Source organism: Camelus bactrianus, chromosome 10 (assembly GCF_048773025.1).
Source record: "Camelus bactrianus isolate YW-2024 breed Bactrian camel chromosome 10, ASM4877302v1, whole genome shotgun sequence".
Classification (NCBI taxonomy): domain Eukaryota; kingdom Metazoa; phylum Chordata; class Mammalia; order Artiodactyla; family Camelidae; genus Camelus; species Camelus bactrianus.
The window spans coordinates 45,163,817-45,181,122 of NC_133548.1; the positions used below are offsets into that span (position 1 = coordinate 45,163,817).

Genomic DNA, 17,306 nt, shown 5'->3' on the forward strand with positions numbered 1-17,306 from the left:
AAAATTAAGAACGTCTGTTCTCTGAAAGACTATTAAGAGAATGAATAGGCAAGGCACATACTGGGAGAAGATATATGCAAGGCAGATACAGAATGAGGGGCTTATATCAAGAATGTATAAAAAGTTCTTCAAACTCAGTAACAAGAAAATAAGCAATCCAATTTTTTAAAAAAATTAGCAAAAGACTTGAAAAGACGTTTCACCAAAGAAGCTATGCAGATGACAAAGCAAGCAAGCAAGCAAGCAAGCAAGCTCAACATCCCTAGGCTTTAGAGAAATTCAAATTAAAGCCACAATGAGATATCCCACTACACATCTATTAGAACATTTAAAATTAAAATAATAAAAGTTTAAAAACTTAAAAAAAGTGCAAACAGCCAAAATCACAAGAAAAAAAAGAGTTTAAATAAAATTAAAGACCGATCAAACCAAATTATGGCAAGGATGTAGAGCAACTTCTGCACCAATAGGGCAGATGTAAAATGGTATAATCACTTTCGAAAATTGTTTTCAAAAAAAAATTACCTTTATAGTACCTCCCATATAACCTATTCCACTACTACTAGGTGTTTATCCAAGAAATGAAAGCATATGCTCATTGGAAGACTTCTACAATAAATGTTTATAACAGCCATATTTGTAATGGCCCCAAACTAGAAGCAACCCAAATTTCCATCAACAGGTGAATGAAATTATTGTATATCCACACGATGGAATACTATTTGGCAATTAAAAAGGAATAGATTCTTGATATATGCAAAAACCTGGTGAATGAAAGAAACCAGGCAGTAATCCTGTATGATTCCATTTATATAAAACTCTATAAAATGCAAACTATAGTGACAAAACACAGAACAGGGTTTGCTAGAAGATGGGGTTAGGGGGAGGGAACAGAAAGGAGGTATTACAAAGGAGCAGGGGAAACTTTTGAGGGGGGTGGATATCTTTTTCTGATGATGATGATGGTTTCACAAGTCAAAATTCATCAAACTGTATACTTTAAATATATGCAATTTACTGTATGTCAGTATACCACAATGAAGATACTTTAGAAGCTCCTTCCCCCCTACCCCCCAGATTCCCTTTAAATTAGAATCAAGTGTAAATGCCGGCCCTAGCGAGCAGACTTGGGAGGTGTCAGGACAATTACACCATTTGCCTAGAGCTCTGGTGACAGCATTACTCTTCTCTTTTCTTTTTGAGCCTTAGGCCACAGGACAGAATAACCACAGCCCCAGAAACTAAAGCAGAGACTCTGGGTTTTCTGTGATGGGGAAAAGGAGTTCCTTAAAGTTCCAGGCACTCCTGGGATCCGTGTAATAGACCACTAGGTCTCCACCAAAATCTGTGTTTCCTTTGAAATTTGATTGTACATAATTGGGTATGGCTAGACATTTCTACAATCTTCCTTGCAGATAGATGAGGCCCCTTGGTTATTCTCAGCAACAGAAAATGAGCAGAAATTATGAATCCCATATATTAACTAAAGATTTAGGAAGCAAATTGCCTTCTGTTTTCTTTATCCTTCTGCTGGCTGAATGCTGAGAACATACTGTCCTAGGGAATGGAGGAGTCACAGATTGAAAAATAAAAGATACTGGACTCTGAATCCCACAGGGAACAGTGCCACTCACCTGCTAGTTGCACTCATAGCAGATTTTTACATGAAAAAGAAATGAATGTCTTTAGTATCTGATTCACTATATACTTCTGAATATACTTTTTTCATAGCAGTTCAATCTACTGCAAAACCATCAAAGCCAGCAGGCCTCTGCCCAAATCCCCCAACGGCCTAGGAGGAAGTCAGGGCTGCAAACTCATTCCAAGGAATTTAATTCTCCCCAAATCTCGGATTGAGCAAACTTCCCCAAATCTCACCTACTCGGTTCTAGCAAGTACTTTGTCTTTCCATATTATCTAAGGTCATCCACTGGATACCTCCGCAGGTAGCGGACAGCTAGGCCAACTCCTTTTGCCTCTGATCCCCCAGCTTCCACCAGCTCCATGAACACTGGGTTGCCTGTTTTCTCTCCTTTCATACTTCTTCCAATTGAAGTGCAAATTAGGGTGAGGAGTGTGCATTTGGCCTCTGTCTCCCAAACAAAACCCTACCCTAGACCAAACCAGTCCTGGGCTTTGGCTGTAACCTTTATCTCATCAGACACCAGCGCCGAGCCCAGTGGATGAACTCAAACCATGAAGGAATGCCAAGTGTCCAACAGATTAAGGGCTGAAGATAGGGACCAGACTAGGCAGTCATACGCTCTGGCCATGAACTCTTCCTGTGATCTTCCAAATTGTGAATTTCTAGATATGTTGAGATCCAATTCTCCCTGCCATTATCTTCTGCTACAGATATGCCTCTGAGGGGCAGGGAGTCCCTCTAGAAATAAACATATCTGCCTTCCACTAGGGCCCCTGGGGATAAAATTGCATTACAGGAAGAAGTATGTGATAGAAATGCAATGTCAGTCACATATGTAATTAAAAATTTTCTAGTCTCTACATCCAAAAAATCAAATGAAGCAGGTAAAGTTAATATATATTTTATTTCATCCAATATATCCAAGGTATTATCACTGCAATCAACAATATAAAAGTTACTATCAAGGTATTATACTTTATTTTTTGAACTAAGTTTTCAAAATCCAATGTGCATTTTATACGTACAGTGCATCCCAATTCTGACTGGGCACGTCTGAGGTGCTCAACAGCCACTGACGGCTCCTGGCTACCATGATGGACAGCCAGCTCTAGTCAACTCCTTGACTTTCATTTCCACCCTCACATCCACCTCATTTCTTTTATAGTTGGCTCAAAAAGCATGTAGCACCTCTCTACCAAAGTCAAAGCAGCTCATTAACGAGCTGTTCATGTTTGAGTACGAAGAAAAGGAGGTACAAGAAGTTAAAACAAATCATTCTTTTCCTAAAAGTGCTTTATATTAACCATCTTCTCTTTACATTTTCCTCCCATTCTGGGAGAAAAAAATCTGTATCGAATTGATCATTTTCCTCTTTTCTGTTTTCACTTCAAGGTATTTGGAAGATTAAAAAAACATTATTTTTTTTCACTTACTACCTTAGGTTTTTAAGATCCATGAAGATTGTAGTTAGAAAAGGGAAGTTAGAATCTCACTAATTCGAATTTAAAGCTATGAAAATTAACACTATAATGGTTTATAGCACTCAATTCTCTATATACTTGTACAAAAATACAGCAATTTTTTTGCTCATGTATTGCATTTTATAAAACCTGACAACGATGTTACAAGAGTGTAAAATTACAGGTCAGTTTCTTTTATAAATAGAGATGAAAACAAAACCCAAACAATGTATTAGCACAAACGAATCCAGTATTGCACATGAACAGTAGTGGTTTATTTCAGAAATCTGTATTGGATTTAGAAACTGAAACAAATCAATGTACTCCAATAACAGAATAAAGATGACACCTGATTATCTCAATAATTAGAGACAACATCCATTGAACTTCAATTTCCCATTCAGTACAAAAACTGACATCAAATTAATAGGAGAGAACTTCCTAAATTTGATTCCATGCCTCAGCAAAGAAAAATCTCCATCAAACACCATGCTTAATGGTAAACTGTTGAAAGCGTCCCCTCACCCATCTCAAGATCTGTAATTAATCAGTCAAGGATGTTCACTATCACTGTTGGGTTACTCAACTCTAGCATTGAGTAAATGTTCAAAGGGAAAGGAGTGATAACCCAAGAAAATGGAAAGTAAAAAAGGAAAGACAAATGCAGGTGAGCCCCAGAGTACAGGCTACTGCTCGGATGCGGGTACAAACAGCAGAAAGTTCAAGGACTTGGGCGACGCAGGGTCATCGGGACTACACAGTTGCAGGGATTAAAATACGCACAAAGTGTGGTAGGAAAGTAATATTTAGAGAAGGTGTAGATGGGGAAGCCATGGTTGGTGACGTTATAAAAGGAGACCGTGCCAGCCTCATAGTCTAAGAAGACCCCAACACGGCGGGGACGCACTGTCATGGAGAGGAGCAGGGAAGTGGACGAGTCCTCGTAGGCTCGGTATTCGTGTTTATGATGTAACCCGATCACCCAGTATCCACTCTGAGGTTGATATCGGGAGTACACATTCCGACTGTGGGCAAACTGGCTGAAAGAAAACGCGGGTCCTGCAGAATCACTGCACACACCCAGGATCCAGTCAGTCTTCTTGGTCACATCGACCTCCCAGTAATGCTTCCCTGAGGAGAAGTGCTGAGAACCCAGGACACCACAGCCATAATGCTCTTCCAGGTGAGACCCAGACACCTGAGCACCCACAAATCTCACCTGCCTCCGGTTCTTGGACAGGACGAGATTTAAGTTAGCCGTGTGTGGATTCAGAGTCACGTCCACTGTGAGCAAAAGGCACAACATCAGCAGGTGAGCATGGGTATGTGGGTCTTACGACTCTGAGGAGAGGATACACAGGATGTGGGTGGGAGGAATAGGTGCTGTGCGGTGGTGGGCCTGGGGGAGGGGCAGGCAGCTAGCAACACCTCACACCTGAGCGTGTGTGGGGCTTTGTTTGGGGAGAATAAGAACACATCAGCTCAAAGAGGTCACGACTGCTACTTACCCCAGTAGCTTTGGACATCTGTCAGCTCTGTAATGACAAAGAGTCAATCACTTACATAGAACCAGCCATCTCAGGTCCGCTCTCTCTCCCCTTACCTGCTTGAGGGGTGCAGCAGGGAATTCTGTGAGGATGTGAGCTGGCCATTTCATTCCCCCTTAAGTCTGAACTGCATCTTCTTCTGCACATTATTATGTCCCTCCATCTCCATCTCTCTCTCTTTGCCACTCTTCCCAAATCTCACCCATACCCTTTGTTCTTTTTATTTCTTAATAGTATAATAATCCCCCATCCAAACTGTTTCCTGTATGTCCTCACCTCTAAACACTCGCAGCATCTTTTTCAGATCTGGGGCTCGAAACACACTCTTCAGCTTGGTAGGGAGAGCTTCTGGCTTCTTCAGAGTCCAGAACTCACTCCTGGAGAGAACAGACAATATGAATCTCCAACACTGCTGACCTTGGGTTCCTCTAACAACTGTCTCCCTCCTCTCCCAGGCCCACTGGTGAACTTCAACATTCTTTCCTGAAGAAACTTAGCATCATTCTGCAAAAGCCCTGGCACCAGAGCCAGAAGACCTGGACTAAAAACTAGCTTCTCATCTTCTGTGTAAACATTGATAAGATTTTCATTCTTTTTAATGGCTGAGTAATAATCAATCGTACACACATATCACATCTTCTTTATCTAGTCACCTGTTGATAGACACTTGGGCTGCTTCCACATCTTGGCTATTGTAAATAGTGCTGTGATGAACACTGGGGTGCACGTGTCTCTGGTACAGCGCAGGGAATAATATAGCCAATATTTTATAATAACTGCAAATGCAGTATTATCTATAAAAATATTGAATCACTATGTGGTACACCTGAAGCTAACACACTATTGCAAATCAACTACACGTCAATTTAAAAAAAAAGCTGATCAGATTTATCCCTCAAAGGCTCATTTTTGTTTCTTTGTTTGGTTTGTTGTTGTTTTGTAAAAATATGGTAATTTTCCCTTCTTTCTCTCCATCCCAGAGACTGTATAATATTACATAAAATAATGGCTGGGAAATCCTTTGCTAACCCCGAAAAGATACAAAATACTTAAAATGTCAGTGCCCTCTTAGAGGGTCTACAGGTACCTGTGTTGACAGGCAGAACATCAGGACCTGTTGCTGGGGTTTGGAGAGTACCAGGTGAAGGGTTCCCTTCTGAAGGGTCTCCGGTTTAGGTCTTAAGGTCTCACAGAGGCCTAGGGAGAAAGACCCCCAGAACAGCCTCTTAGGACTCACTGTCTCCGGGACAGTGAAGAAAGGAGATGTCCTCACCTCCACACTGAGAGTGAAGACTTCAAAAGGGACCACAGGCTCTAAGGTCACGTGTTTGTGAGGACCTTATGGGAACCAGGTATGTGGGCAACTTTAGATGTCACCTTGATTGAATGAAATTCTAGAGCATGTGATAGAGAACGTGTTTTTGTTCCAAGGCCAAAGCCATTCTTTTCAAGATCTCAGGTCTATGTTGTTACTGGAATTGAGAAAAATAGAAGTCTGAGGAAGACTAGGTAGCAAGGCGTGGACTGCTTCAAAGCCAAGGGAGGAAGGGAGACTTAAGCAGGTGTCCCAAGAGCTGATTCCTGAGCCTCGGGAAACACTGCAGATGGGAAATTTCCCTCTGATAAAATATGTGGGCAAAGAAAATCCCTGTGAATTCTGAGGTAGCTATGAACTACTAGTATCAGGGCTGGAAGCAGGTTCACAGGTTTGTGGAAAAGGAGTTCCACCATGAGGTGCCACCCTTGATTCTTAAGGGCACTACTGTCCCCAGTTTGTGACCTCTCACTACCCAAATTCTCCTACCCTTGAAACCAAGCCATTCCTTTTACGTTTGGGACCCCCAAAGTTCTCATGATAAGCAACTCAAGGCACTGTACTCCTAAAATCTTCCCTGCCTTGTGACTATATTTTGTCCTTTCCCACTCATGTTCTCCTACACATACCTTTTGGTGACATCACTCACATCCTAGGGAAGAAAGAGACAGGTTAAGTCAAGGAGTAATAGGCCTCGTCCTCTAATACAGCCTCACTCATGCACGTCCCTTGTCCTGTCCCCACCCCACCACCCCCTGGTATGATGGGGAGACTTAGGCCCCAGTAATGGAGGCCACAGAGTAGAGCTAAGAACTCAGAGCAGACTGTCCCTGAGACTCCATGTAGGGATGTTAGGAAATGATTCAGTTCATTCATTAGTGCCTTTAATTTTACACCAGTGTGTGTATGTGCACGCGCGCATGTGTGTATGTGTGTGTGTAATGTTACAAGTGTACATCATCTGTTATTTGCCAGGCACTATGTCTGGCCCTAGAGGCTCTCATGTGAGTAAGTCCTAATTTCTGTCCTCAAGATGCTTACATTCTGGTTGCTAAGGATACAGGGGCCTTAAACATGGTTTTCTAAAACCTCACCTCCCCTAATCCTCTGTGCTAGCTTTGCTGATTTCACATATTTTTCTTGATCTCAACACACATGTGTTGATGGTTCCCAAATCTGTGCTTCTGCTTGCATCTCTTTTATACACCCCAGCAAATGAGCCACGGGCACCACGACCTCAAGATGTGTAAAATAAAACTTACATTTCCTGCAACCACGAGGTCTTCTCTGTTATCTTCCATCTTCCTTGATACCAGCGTCCAGTGACCAGATGTAAACAAAGTACTGTCCTAAAAACTACTTTATATTCATCCTGAGGTCCCATCCTAGACCACGTCAACCTCTTTCACACCCCTGAATCCTTGCAGCCACCTCCGCTTTCCCATCGTCACTGCCACTGCTGGCCTCATTTGAGTGGAGCTGTCTCATGGCCTCCTAATTAGTCTTCCTAACTTCTGCTCTATACACCTCAGTGCATCAGAAGAAAAGGCCAATGGTTTGATCTATATAACATAGGAACAACCATTTCATGGTATCGGGGTTATTTTTGGTTGCATTTGAAAAAAACCACAACTCTAACCGGCTTGAACATGCAAAGCGGTAGAGGTGGTAGATATGTCAACTTACACCAGATACCCAGCATTACATCCTCTTAAGGCATGGCTGTAATAAGGAACTCAAATGATCAAATCAGGATACTGTTTCGTGCCTATTCCTCTTGGCTTTATTCTTAGGGTTTACATTTTGAAACTCGAAAGCTGCAGGCTTGCATTCAGCTGTCAAATCTTAATGGGCAATAACTGTCCAACAGAGGTGGAAAAGAGAAGGAGGAATGTGTCTGGAATGAGCAAGTCTAGAAAACTGACTGCGAGGTAACACTCAAGCTCACATGACCACCAGGCAGCCTTATTAGTGGGTGTAAGAGGCGACAGGTGCCTGAACTTGCTATTGTATGAATGGATGATCCATTTGCACTTATAAAGCCATTTTTCCAGCTTGAGGAATCTGTGAAGGGGCTAGAACGAGTACTGGAAGGAGCAAGCATGACGGAAAGCCAACATCAAAGATGAAGAAGAAAAGAAGAATAAAATGAAGATGTGAAACCGGGAGTGAGTTTAGTACGCATCTGCCTGTGACTAAGCTGGGTGAAAAAACCCAGCATGACAAATCCCAGCCCGGCATCAAGACAACAGGTGCCTAACGGCTAGTGATTCTCAACAAGGGCTGGGGGGGGGGGATGTTCTCCCCAGGACACTTGGCAATGTCTGGAAGGCTTTTTGGTTGTCACAGCTGGTGGGATGCTACTGGCATCCAAGGGGTAGAGGCCAGGGATGCTGCTAAACATCTTACGATGCACAGGACAGCCCCTCACAGCAAAGAATTTTCCAGCCCAAAATGTCAACAGTGCTGAGATTGAGAAATGTTGCTATAAAACATCACTCGATATAACAGCTCTTCTCCGCAGTCTCAAATGAACTTTTGCACTGTCCTTCACACACAAGAGATGAAGTGAGACATTCCCTTAGCATCTGTACCTTTAGTTATCCTATGCTTTCTCCACCAACTCTCCACTGTTTAATAGGGAAGAGGCACTACAGGGTCAAAGGAATATTTTTTTCTTCCCTCCATCAGGACCTCAGTTCCACGTCAGAAGGGAAGGAGTCAGCCTCTCTTTGCCTTGACTCACAGACTACAGGCTCCTTCGTGACGCTTACCTGCAACAGCTCCGTTGTTGACCCCTGACACCGGCGCTCCAGGTCTGAGATGAGCTCTCTCAGGGACTGGCTCTGCTGGACCAGCTCAGCCTCAGCTTTTGCTATGATGCTCAGACCCTTCTTCTTTTCCTCCTCCAGCTTCTTCAGTTGCCGCTGCTCTTCTCTGTCCAGGACACTTCTCAACTGCTCAAACTGCTTCTGGATCCTGCGTCTCTCAGGGTCCAGCTGATTCTTCAGGAACATAGAAGAAAAAGAGGCCTGAGGGTCTCCTGTTTAAGGGGTGGGGGAGGCAGGCTTGGCACTGCTGTCCTGGCCAGGTCTCACGGGGGGACGGGGAGTAATGCGGGACTTAGTCCAACAGAATCTGTCCTTTCCTTCCTTTCTCCCTTTGCCTCTTCTCAGACCACTGGCCCCAGGCTGCCTTACCTAGGCTTCCCAGAGAGACTGATTCCTCGGGGAGAGGGGATATCTAAGGACATGGCATCAGCCTCCCTTTCCAATTTTGAATATTAGGGTAGGAATGATTGGCTTGTGCCTGAGCTATCTTTCCAAGTTTCAGAGCTCAAAACTGTAGAACAGGGGAGGCGGGAGGGTACAGCTCAGTGACAGAGCACGTGCTTAGCATGCACAAGGTCCTAGGTTCAACCCCCAGTACCTCTGTTAAAATAAATAAACAAACAAACAAACAAATAAATAAAAACCTAATTGCCTACCCACTCCCACACCCTTCCCCCCAAAAAACTGTACAAGGTCCAGAATCAGGAATTAGGGGCTGCCAAGGGCCATGGTTCCTCTCCTATGTGATTGTCTTCAAAATCCTAGATTCTCTTTGATATGTTCATTTTCTCACCCTCCCTTCCCTCCCCCTGGTTCTGCACCAAGAGCAACACTTTTGTTTGGAAGGGTTGTTGTGAAGGACTAGGCCAAGGAAGCACTTCTCGCCAGATCTGGGAACAGACATGCCCTGGTTCCCCTCCAGGGCACCTTCAGAGGGATCACTCTTACCTTCCAGGATGCCCTCTTCTCTCTGATAACAGCTGTTAATTTCTCAGCTTCCTGCTGCTCTTGCCTCAGCTTCTTCAGAGACGCCTGGAACTTCTCCTGGAAGAAAGACCTCAAGTCAAGCAGAGTCAAGCGTCGAACTGTCTCAGTACCTAGACACAGCATGAATGGGGGAGAGATTACGCTGACCTCAGAAGTCTGTCCTGGGGTGAAAAACTGAGAAGACCAAAGCATCTTTTATAAACAGGGGATGGAAGCCAGTGGGATAGGCTGATTCTCTTTTCTCCGGGGAAAAGAACTTGACCAAGAAGCCCTTTAAGTCATTTACTCTCTCTGCCAACATACACCCTGCATTCTACCTGCCCAGCCCCCGCCTGGCCACCAGCAGCATCCTCTACTCATGCAGAGCTGACCTGGAGCAGCGAGAAAAAGTCTCTACTCTTGGCAAGGGGAGGGAAGGAGTTCTTTTTCTAGGTTCAGCCTCTAGGTAAATGAGAGAACTACAAAGAAGTTAGATTAGAGCATAAAAAAAGGTTCAGATCTACAAGGATTCTGTTCCTGCCTGTCTTCCCTCCATCTGGGCTCGCACCTGGTACTCCTGGGCAACCTCCTCCACGAGGAATGTGTGGTGACCACAGTGCTCCTGGGACCGCTCGCAAAGCCAGCAAATGAGCTTCCCATCCTCCTTACAGAAGAGCTGGAGTTTCTCTCCATGGTGTACACATACAGTCACCTGCAGTTGCTTCCCCGAGCCCAGCACCACCTCTCTGAGCCTCTCCGCTATGTTGGCCAGGTGCCGATTGGGCCGCAGGTTCCCAGGCCAGTAGCTGGTCTGGCACACGGGACAGCTGCTCTCCTCTTCTTGGCAGAAGCCCAGCTCCTGGCTACTCCCTGTGATGCAGTCTTGGCAGAAGCTGTGGCCACAGTCTATGCTCAGGGGTTCTGTCAGGAGCTCCAGGCAGATTGGGCAGGTCACTTCATCTTGGATGTCCACCAGGATTCCTGAAGTCATTGTAGCCACTCTCCTGGCTCCTGCCTGCCCAGCCCTGACTTCCAAGGTGCTTCTTGGGTATAGGATCCTGGGCAGACAGGCAAACAAAAAAAGTGCTCAGGGTAAGAAAGGAGGGAAGCTGACTGTTCTGGATAGAGGTCAGACACCTGGGGTAACAAGGGCTTCACCTTCTAACTTCAAAATGTTCTTTGCCCCTGCTCCCAGGAGGTGTCATGAGGAAATACTCAGTGCTCCAGAATGAGACAGATAAATTCAGGACTCGGACCAGGTCTGTGTTACTGCAGTCAGTGCCCTCTTGTTCAACTTCATGCTGCAGGGAAAGGGAAGCAGCCCCTGTCCTGGGGCTGTGCTGCCAGGAGTGAGGCAGGGGCGGGCTGGAGAAGGAGCCTCGGGATGACTGAGGGAGAGCTCTAGGAAGGAGGGGACCAGCAGGCCGAGAGATGTGGTTTAATCTGTGTACCGCTGAAATCAGTTCCTCCCTCGCTATGATAAGTCACCGGAGCCAATGTGTAGAAGAGTCTCAATAAAAACAAGTTGTCACTACACTTCTACTGTCACTGCTCTTCCATCCTTCAGTGCTCTGCCCTCTTACCAGGAGGAAAAGAGCCTCTTCAACATTTTTACTGGGAATAGGAATAGAACAATGTCTGGCAGGAGGACAGTGCTACATAAGTCTTGTTGTAGGAATGAACACATCACTTTCTCGCACCCTTTCCTATCTTCTTACCTTTTTTAGACCCAGGAGAAAAATCCACTATCTCAGTTCATAACAAGATTTAATAGGACGGCATTTAAGGTCCACGTTAGAACGCTGGACCTGACCCAGCAGTTTCTGTGCACTGGGTGCAAGGGTCAGTTATGAAAGCTAGTAGCTTCTGTAACAAGACAACTAAGGATGCTGGAACTTACCCTGACTTTTAACTTTTTTGTCTGTGCTGAATCAAAATAGATGTCTTCCTGGAAAAACATCTTTGTTCTCATTCTTGAAAGTTTTCAGTCATTAAATCATATTGCTGTTGTCTTAAATCACGTAACTTTTAAAAGACATTCTAAATTACTTACCTACTTAATTATTTTTACTATTCTAGCATTGAATCACTCTCATTGGAAGCCATTTGCTCTGCTTGCCCAGATGAAGTCTAGTCTGGACCACCAAAGACGAGCCAGCCAGTCGACAGAAGCACTGACTTATCCCTGACCCCGGCTGTGACCCTCAGGGACAGGATGCACCTGTACAGGGTGGCTGAGGGCAGGTGTGACACTGTAATTCTTTCTGTCTGGTCCCCCAGCAAAGGCAGATGTGCACTGATGTACAACACCATCAGCGTGGATGTAATTTAAGAACACAAGGTCTGTTAGCTCGGCAGCAGTAGGGAAGGGATGCGGTTAAACCGAGGAAGTATGATTTGCTTTGCAGAAACTAACCATTAAGTTGCAGAAAGTCCCAAACACTAGATGTTCCAAAAAGGTTACTCTGCCCTAGAAGTCCTCTGTGCTCTACCTATTCATACTCACACCCCAACCCCTGGTAACCACTGATAATTTTATTGTCTCTATAGTTTTGCCTTTTCTGGAATATCATGTAGTTGGAATCATGCAGTGATGTATGTCTTCATGTACTTGTCCAAATCCATAGAAGGTACAACACCAAGACTGAGCCATAAAGTAAACTATGGACTTTGGGTGATTACGGTGTGCCAATGTAGGTACATCAACTGTAACAAATGTACCACTGTGGTGGCAGTTGGTGATAACTGAGAATCTACGCATGTGTGAGGGCAGAGGGTATACATAAAAATCTCTGCACCTTCCCCTCAGTTTTGCCGGGAACTTAAAACTGTTCTAAAAAAAATAACATCTTAATAAAAAATTTTTGGTGATACAACATTTACTATTTTAACTGAAGGTCCATTCCATCTCCCCCAACACACACATCACACATTTATTTCGGGTAAATGTGTACTTGATATACATGACTCTCTTGGGGGAGAGTTTCTGCTTCATAAATGCAATGAAGTAGCTAAAAACTGGAAATAATTCATAAAACCATTAACTGGTAAATAAACAAACTGTGGTATATGCAAATAATGGCATATCACCAAACAATAAAATGGAAATACTGATAAATACAACAGAAATCTCAAAAGCCTTATATGAAGTGAAAGAACCTAGACAGCAAGAATAAGTTATTGTATGATTCCACTTATATGAAATCCTAGAAAAGACAGAACTCTACTATCTGAAATCAGATTAGTGGATGCCAGGGCCCAGAGCTGTGAGAAAGGGATGAATTGCAAAAAAAAAATTGGGGAGAGTGATGGAAATGTCCTTTATATATCATGACTGTGCCGGTGGTTACACAACAATATACATGTCAAAACTCACGGAACTGTATGCTCAAAATTGCTAACTTATTAGATGTGAATTATAATTCATTAGAGCTAACGAAAACAGAAGACATGCAGTGAGAAAAATTGAAGGCTTGACTTTCTGATCTTCTCAATACAAATTAGAACTGTGTTGTCAATATATGGTAGCCACACCATTTGAGCACTTGAAATGTGGCTAGTCAGAAAGGAGATGTTTTAATTTTTTTTTTAATTTTTAGGAGGAGGTAATTAGGTTTATGAATTTATTAATGGAGGTACTGGGGATTGAACCCAGGACCTCATGCATGCTAAGCAGGCACTCTACTGCCGAGCTATACCCTCTCCAGAAAGGAGATGTTTTAAATATGAAATACACATCGGATTTCAAAGGTTTGGTAAGCAAAAATAATCTAAAATATTTCATTAACAGATTTTTTGCATTGATTACATGTTCTAAATATATTTTGGAAGCATGGAGTTAAATATATTAAAATAAATTTCACCTGTTTCCTCTAACTTTCTAAGGAGGGCATTAGAAAATTTAAAATTATATATGTGGCCCTATTATATTTCTGTATTTCTTTTCCATCTAATGCTCTATATGAACTATCCAAGGCAGAGGAAGATTCTTGAATAGAAAAGATTATAGAGGAGTTGATGTCTCTTGTCAAAGGGTAAAGTTGAGGTTGGGGAAAGGAAGGAGGGGCGCATAATGTCAGCTAAAATTCAGCTGGAAAGGGTTTGGGTAACCCCTGCCCACATGCCAGCGAGCCCTTGACCACTGGTGTGCAGCCCAGAGGACACGGGAGATCTGGATTATGTAAACTGTCAACAATACATCATTTGATGTACAGCCTTCTAGATCAAAAAACTTATATAACCATGCCTTGATTTCAAATGGGTGGAACTCAGAGTTTTCTAAGATGCTTTTCCTGGGTTATGATCCTCAAATTTGGCTCAAATAAAATTTTCCATTTTTTGCTTAGATTGATTTTTTGTGGACAGTACAAAGGCCTCTGGGCTGCCTACTTTCCATCAGGAGAAAGCAAGCTGAGAAAAATTTTCAGCTACCATTAACGGGTTGTTTCTTCAGATGAAGCCAAAGAACATGATGAGAAAGGAAAGATGCCTCAGACTGGGGTGAGCCAAAAGCCATGGAGAATAGTGGATTGAGGAGTTGATTGGGGAGCCACTCTGAGAGAGCAGAACCCAACTCGGGCCCCGCCTCAAGAGCAGTGTGGGTGGGCAGACAGTCCGGCTGTGAGGGTGCAGATCCCAGAGCCTGAGGGGACGGGCCCTGTGGGTCAAATTAGCAAATGAAAGAGGCCAAATTCAAGACCAGCTAAATCCGAAGCGGGAGCAGGAGCTCAGGCCATCTAACTAGCTGCTCTGGCAGCGGTGGGGGCCTCACGGAGACCAGATCTGTATCTGCACTTTCATAAGATCTCTGGTGATTCATCTGCATATTAAGGTTTCAGAAACACTGCTTTCAATGAGGGCGCCTTCTTCCCAGGTGAATACAACTTAGGACGCAAAACAGAAAGAGGTGAGGGTGGCTGGGGAGGGCCAGAGAATGGACTGATACTTAGATCTGAAGCACCTATGAGAATGGAAGCCCACATTTCAATATTAAAATGGCTTTCAGTATAAATGTCAGTGACTGGGTAGTGGATACCTAACACTGGTCCAGGCTGGGGGCTCAGAATGAAAGTTAGAAATAAGGTAGGCAGGACTGCACCCCATCTCTGCGTTCCGGTGTAAATAGAGTAAAAGTCTAAACAGGTAGCAACTGCATTCATAAATGAGATGGGATTCTGCTGAGGAAATTATATTTTTTACCCTTTTGTAGGGTTCTATTCCACTTTAACCAATTATCTGGAGTTGATTAAAAACAAGAAGCACTCAGTAAATATTTGAATTGGAGCATAGTTTCATTTTTTTTTCAAACTTCAAAAAATCACTGCCTCATGCATTCAAAACTTACAATGATTTAATAACTGCGAATTCTTAAAATATGGTCCTACACAGGGGTTCTTCTCTCTGTGTTACATAATCCATTAACTAAGGATTTTATAGGATAGATAATACACTTATTTTTTCTGCATTTGTGATATCTCACTTGTAATTTCTGATTTTTTCCATATTCCATATTTAATATTTTCTTTAAAGTGATACCTTAAAAAACTTTAATATTTACCCTGTCTCAGTCTAAGCAATAAAAACCTGTCAAATCATGAATTTGAGGTGTGGGTATATTTTTCTAGTTTACATCCAATTCAAATAGGCAACTAAACATTTTGGAAGTTTATTCATATAACACCAAAAATCATCTCAGGGGTCATCAATCGGAAACACTGAATTAATCAAATTAAAGCATGCTGTGGAGCACACATGACAGACTCATTTTTTATGTAATTCCTAATTTTTTAAACTATGCTGTATTTTAACTTATTTAGATGTCGGAAGTAGTCATATTCTCCTTTATCTTAGTGCATTTTTACATATTTTATTCCCTGTTCTTTCAAAAATTATTTTAGTTTGTATTTTTTTAAAGCAAGGCATTGAGTTCGTCAATAATAACTTAATATTTTGAGTATTTACGATTGTTCACGCACTCTCCTGTTTTTAAACCTCTGTCTCACATAATCCTCACCCAAACTCTAGAATGTAAGTATTACTCTGTCCATTTTATGGATGGAAGAAATTGAACCTCAAAGAGGTCAGGCAACAGGTTGGGGGCACACAGCCTGCATCTAAGTGTCAGAGGCGGATTTTGAATACAGACCCTCTCGCCGCAGCACCCAGGCTCTTAACCACGCATTTCTGTCTTCACTAATTGATAGATTAAATGATGAGCTCATTCAAGGTGAGGATGAAAGAAAAATAAAGATGAATTACCTGTATTATGAGCTCCAAAAGGGAAGGGACATCATTTCTTTCACTGCCTGGTCACTTCTCCCAGGAGTGACAGTAAGTGGCCCGCCCCGTCATAGATGGCAGACAGCTCCGGGTGACAGGCACATCGAGGCCCCAGATGCGAGCCTCCAGGTGGTCAAGGCTCTTCTGGGCAAACCAAGGAGTTTTAAAAAGATTCTGAGGAACACAGGGCGCCCACTCCTTTGGTCTTTTTTTATCCCAACTCAACCGCGAACGGCCCGGCTCCCTTCGGGGAAATGCAGGACTCTGGGCAGCCAGCCTGGCCTTTGCACAGACCCCGCATGCCGGGCTGGGTGCGGAAGGCTCATCTCCCAACTCTCTGGGAGGAGTCAGGGCCTCCTGGGGACGGGTGAGGGGATAAACGGTGCTCACTTCCTGGAGCAGAGAGGCTGGGGTGGGGGAAGGGCTGCTGACCTCCGGATCCACGCCAGTCCCAGGGTCGGCCGGCCTTCCCTCACAAAACTTTCAGGGCTGCCACTCCTACATCCTATACCTCCTAGAATCGGGGTTTAATGATCACTAGCCACTACTTTAATCATCACTACCTACACAAAGTACCCAGTTCCAAAGGTGCCTCCTTCATGCTCCCTTCCCGAATTGGAGTCAACTCAAAAGTGCAGAGGTCCCCCTCACTCTGCCTCCGCCCGCGAACCCCACAACGCACCTGGAGGGCGGGTCAAACTCTCAGTACTAGTGGGGACAGCGGTGGCGGGCCAGAAAATGGATTCGCTCACCAGCCTGGAATGTGTGGCCTGGGTCAGAGCCGAGGATTTACAGCTAATGCCGCGTCCAGCAGAGCTGACAGACTCGTGGCGAAGGGGCGGGGCGAGGGGGGAGGAGAGGATGCGGATAGGGCCGGTTGGTCCCGCGCCGCGCAGCGTCCTGCGCTCCAGGGGTGTGGTCGCCGGGCCCACCCAGCTGCCGGGGAGCTGTTCCGCTTACCTGATGAGCGGCAAGTTCTGAGGCCCTGGGGAGCCCGGGAAGGCCAGGGAGGGCGCGTGTAAATCGTCTTCGCTTTAGCTTTCAGAACTCATGTCGGTGTTAATAATACTGAGAATACACATTTGTACTCCACGTTAAACTATCAGTTAAAACGTCCGAATGAAAGTATCTAAAGTTATACGAGTGAGTAAAGATAACCGCTTGGCATCACAATGGCATGTTCTGCAAAAAGATCGTTAAACTTTATTAGTCTAAAATTACGAATGTAATTTAAATATTACAGGTGTCAAAATGACACCTGTA

General features: G+C 43.9%; 1 protein-coding gene across 2 annotated transcripts; it reads right to left on the reverse strand.

The window, feature by feature from the left end:
- Positions 1–2,560: 2,560 nt before the first annotated feature.
- On the reverse strand, positions 2,561–16,862 carry TRIM6 (tripartite motif containing 6). 2 transcript variants are annotated; one of them, XM_045509872.2, is made up of 8 exons: positions 16,726–16,862; positions 10,333–10,822; positions 9,747–9,842; positions 8,742–8,972; positions 6,597–6,619; positions 4,929–5,029; positions 4,614–4,640; positions 2,561–4,389 (listed from the first exon to the last, which is right to left on the reverse strand). In XM_045509872.2, the coding sequence occupies exons 2-8, from the start codon at positions 10,753–10,755 to the stop codon at positions 3,827–3,829; spliced, it is 1,464 nt and encodes a 487-aa protein (XP_045365828.1). In that variant the 5' UTR covers positions 10,756–10,822; positions 16,726–16,862; the 3' UTR covers positions 2,561–3,826. The 2 variants fall into 2 exon arrangements, with proteins under 2 accessions (XP_045365828.1, XP_045365827.1); XM_045509871.2 differs by having other exon boundaries at positions 16,023–16,858.
- Positions 16,863–17,306: the final 444 nt, after the last annotated feature.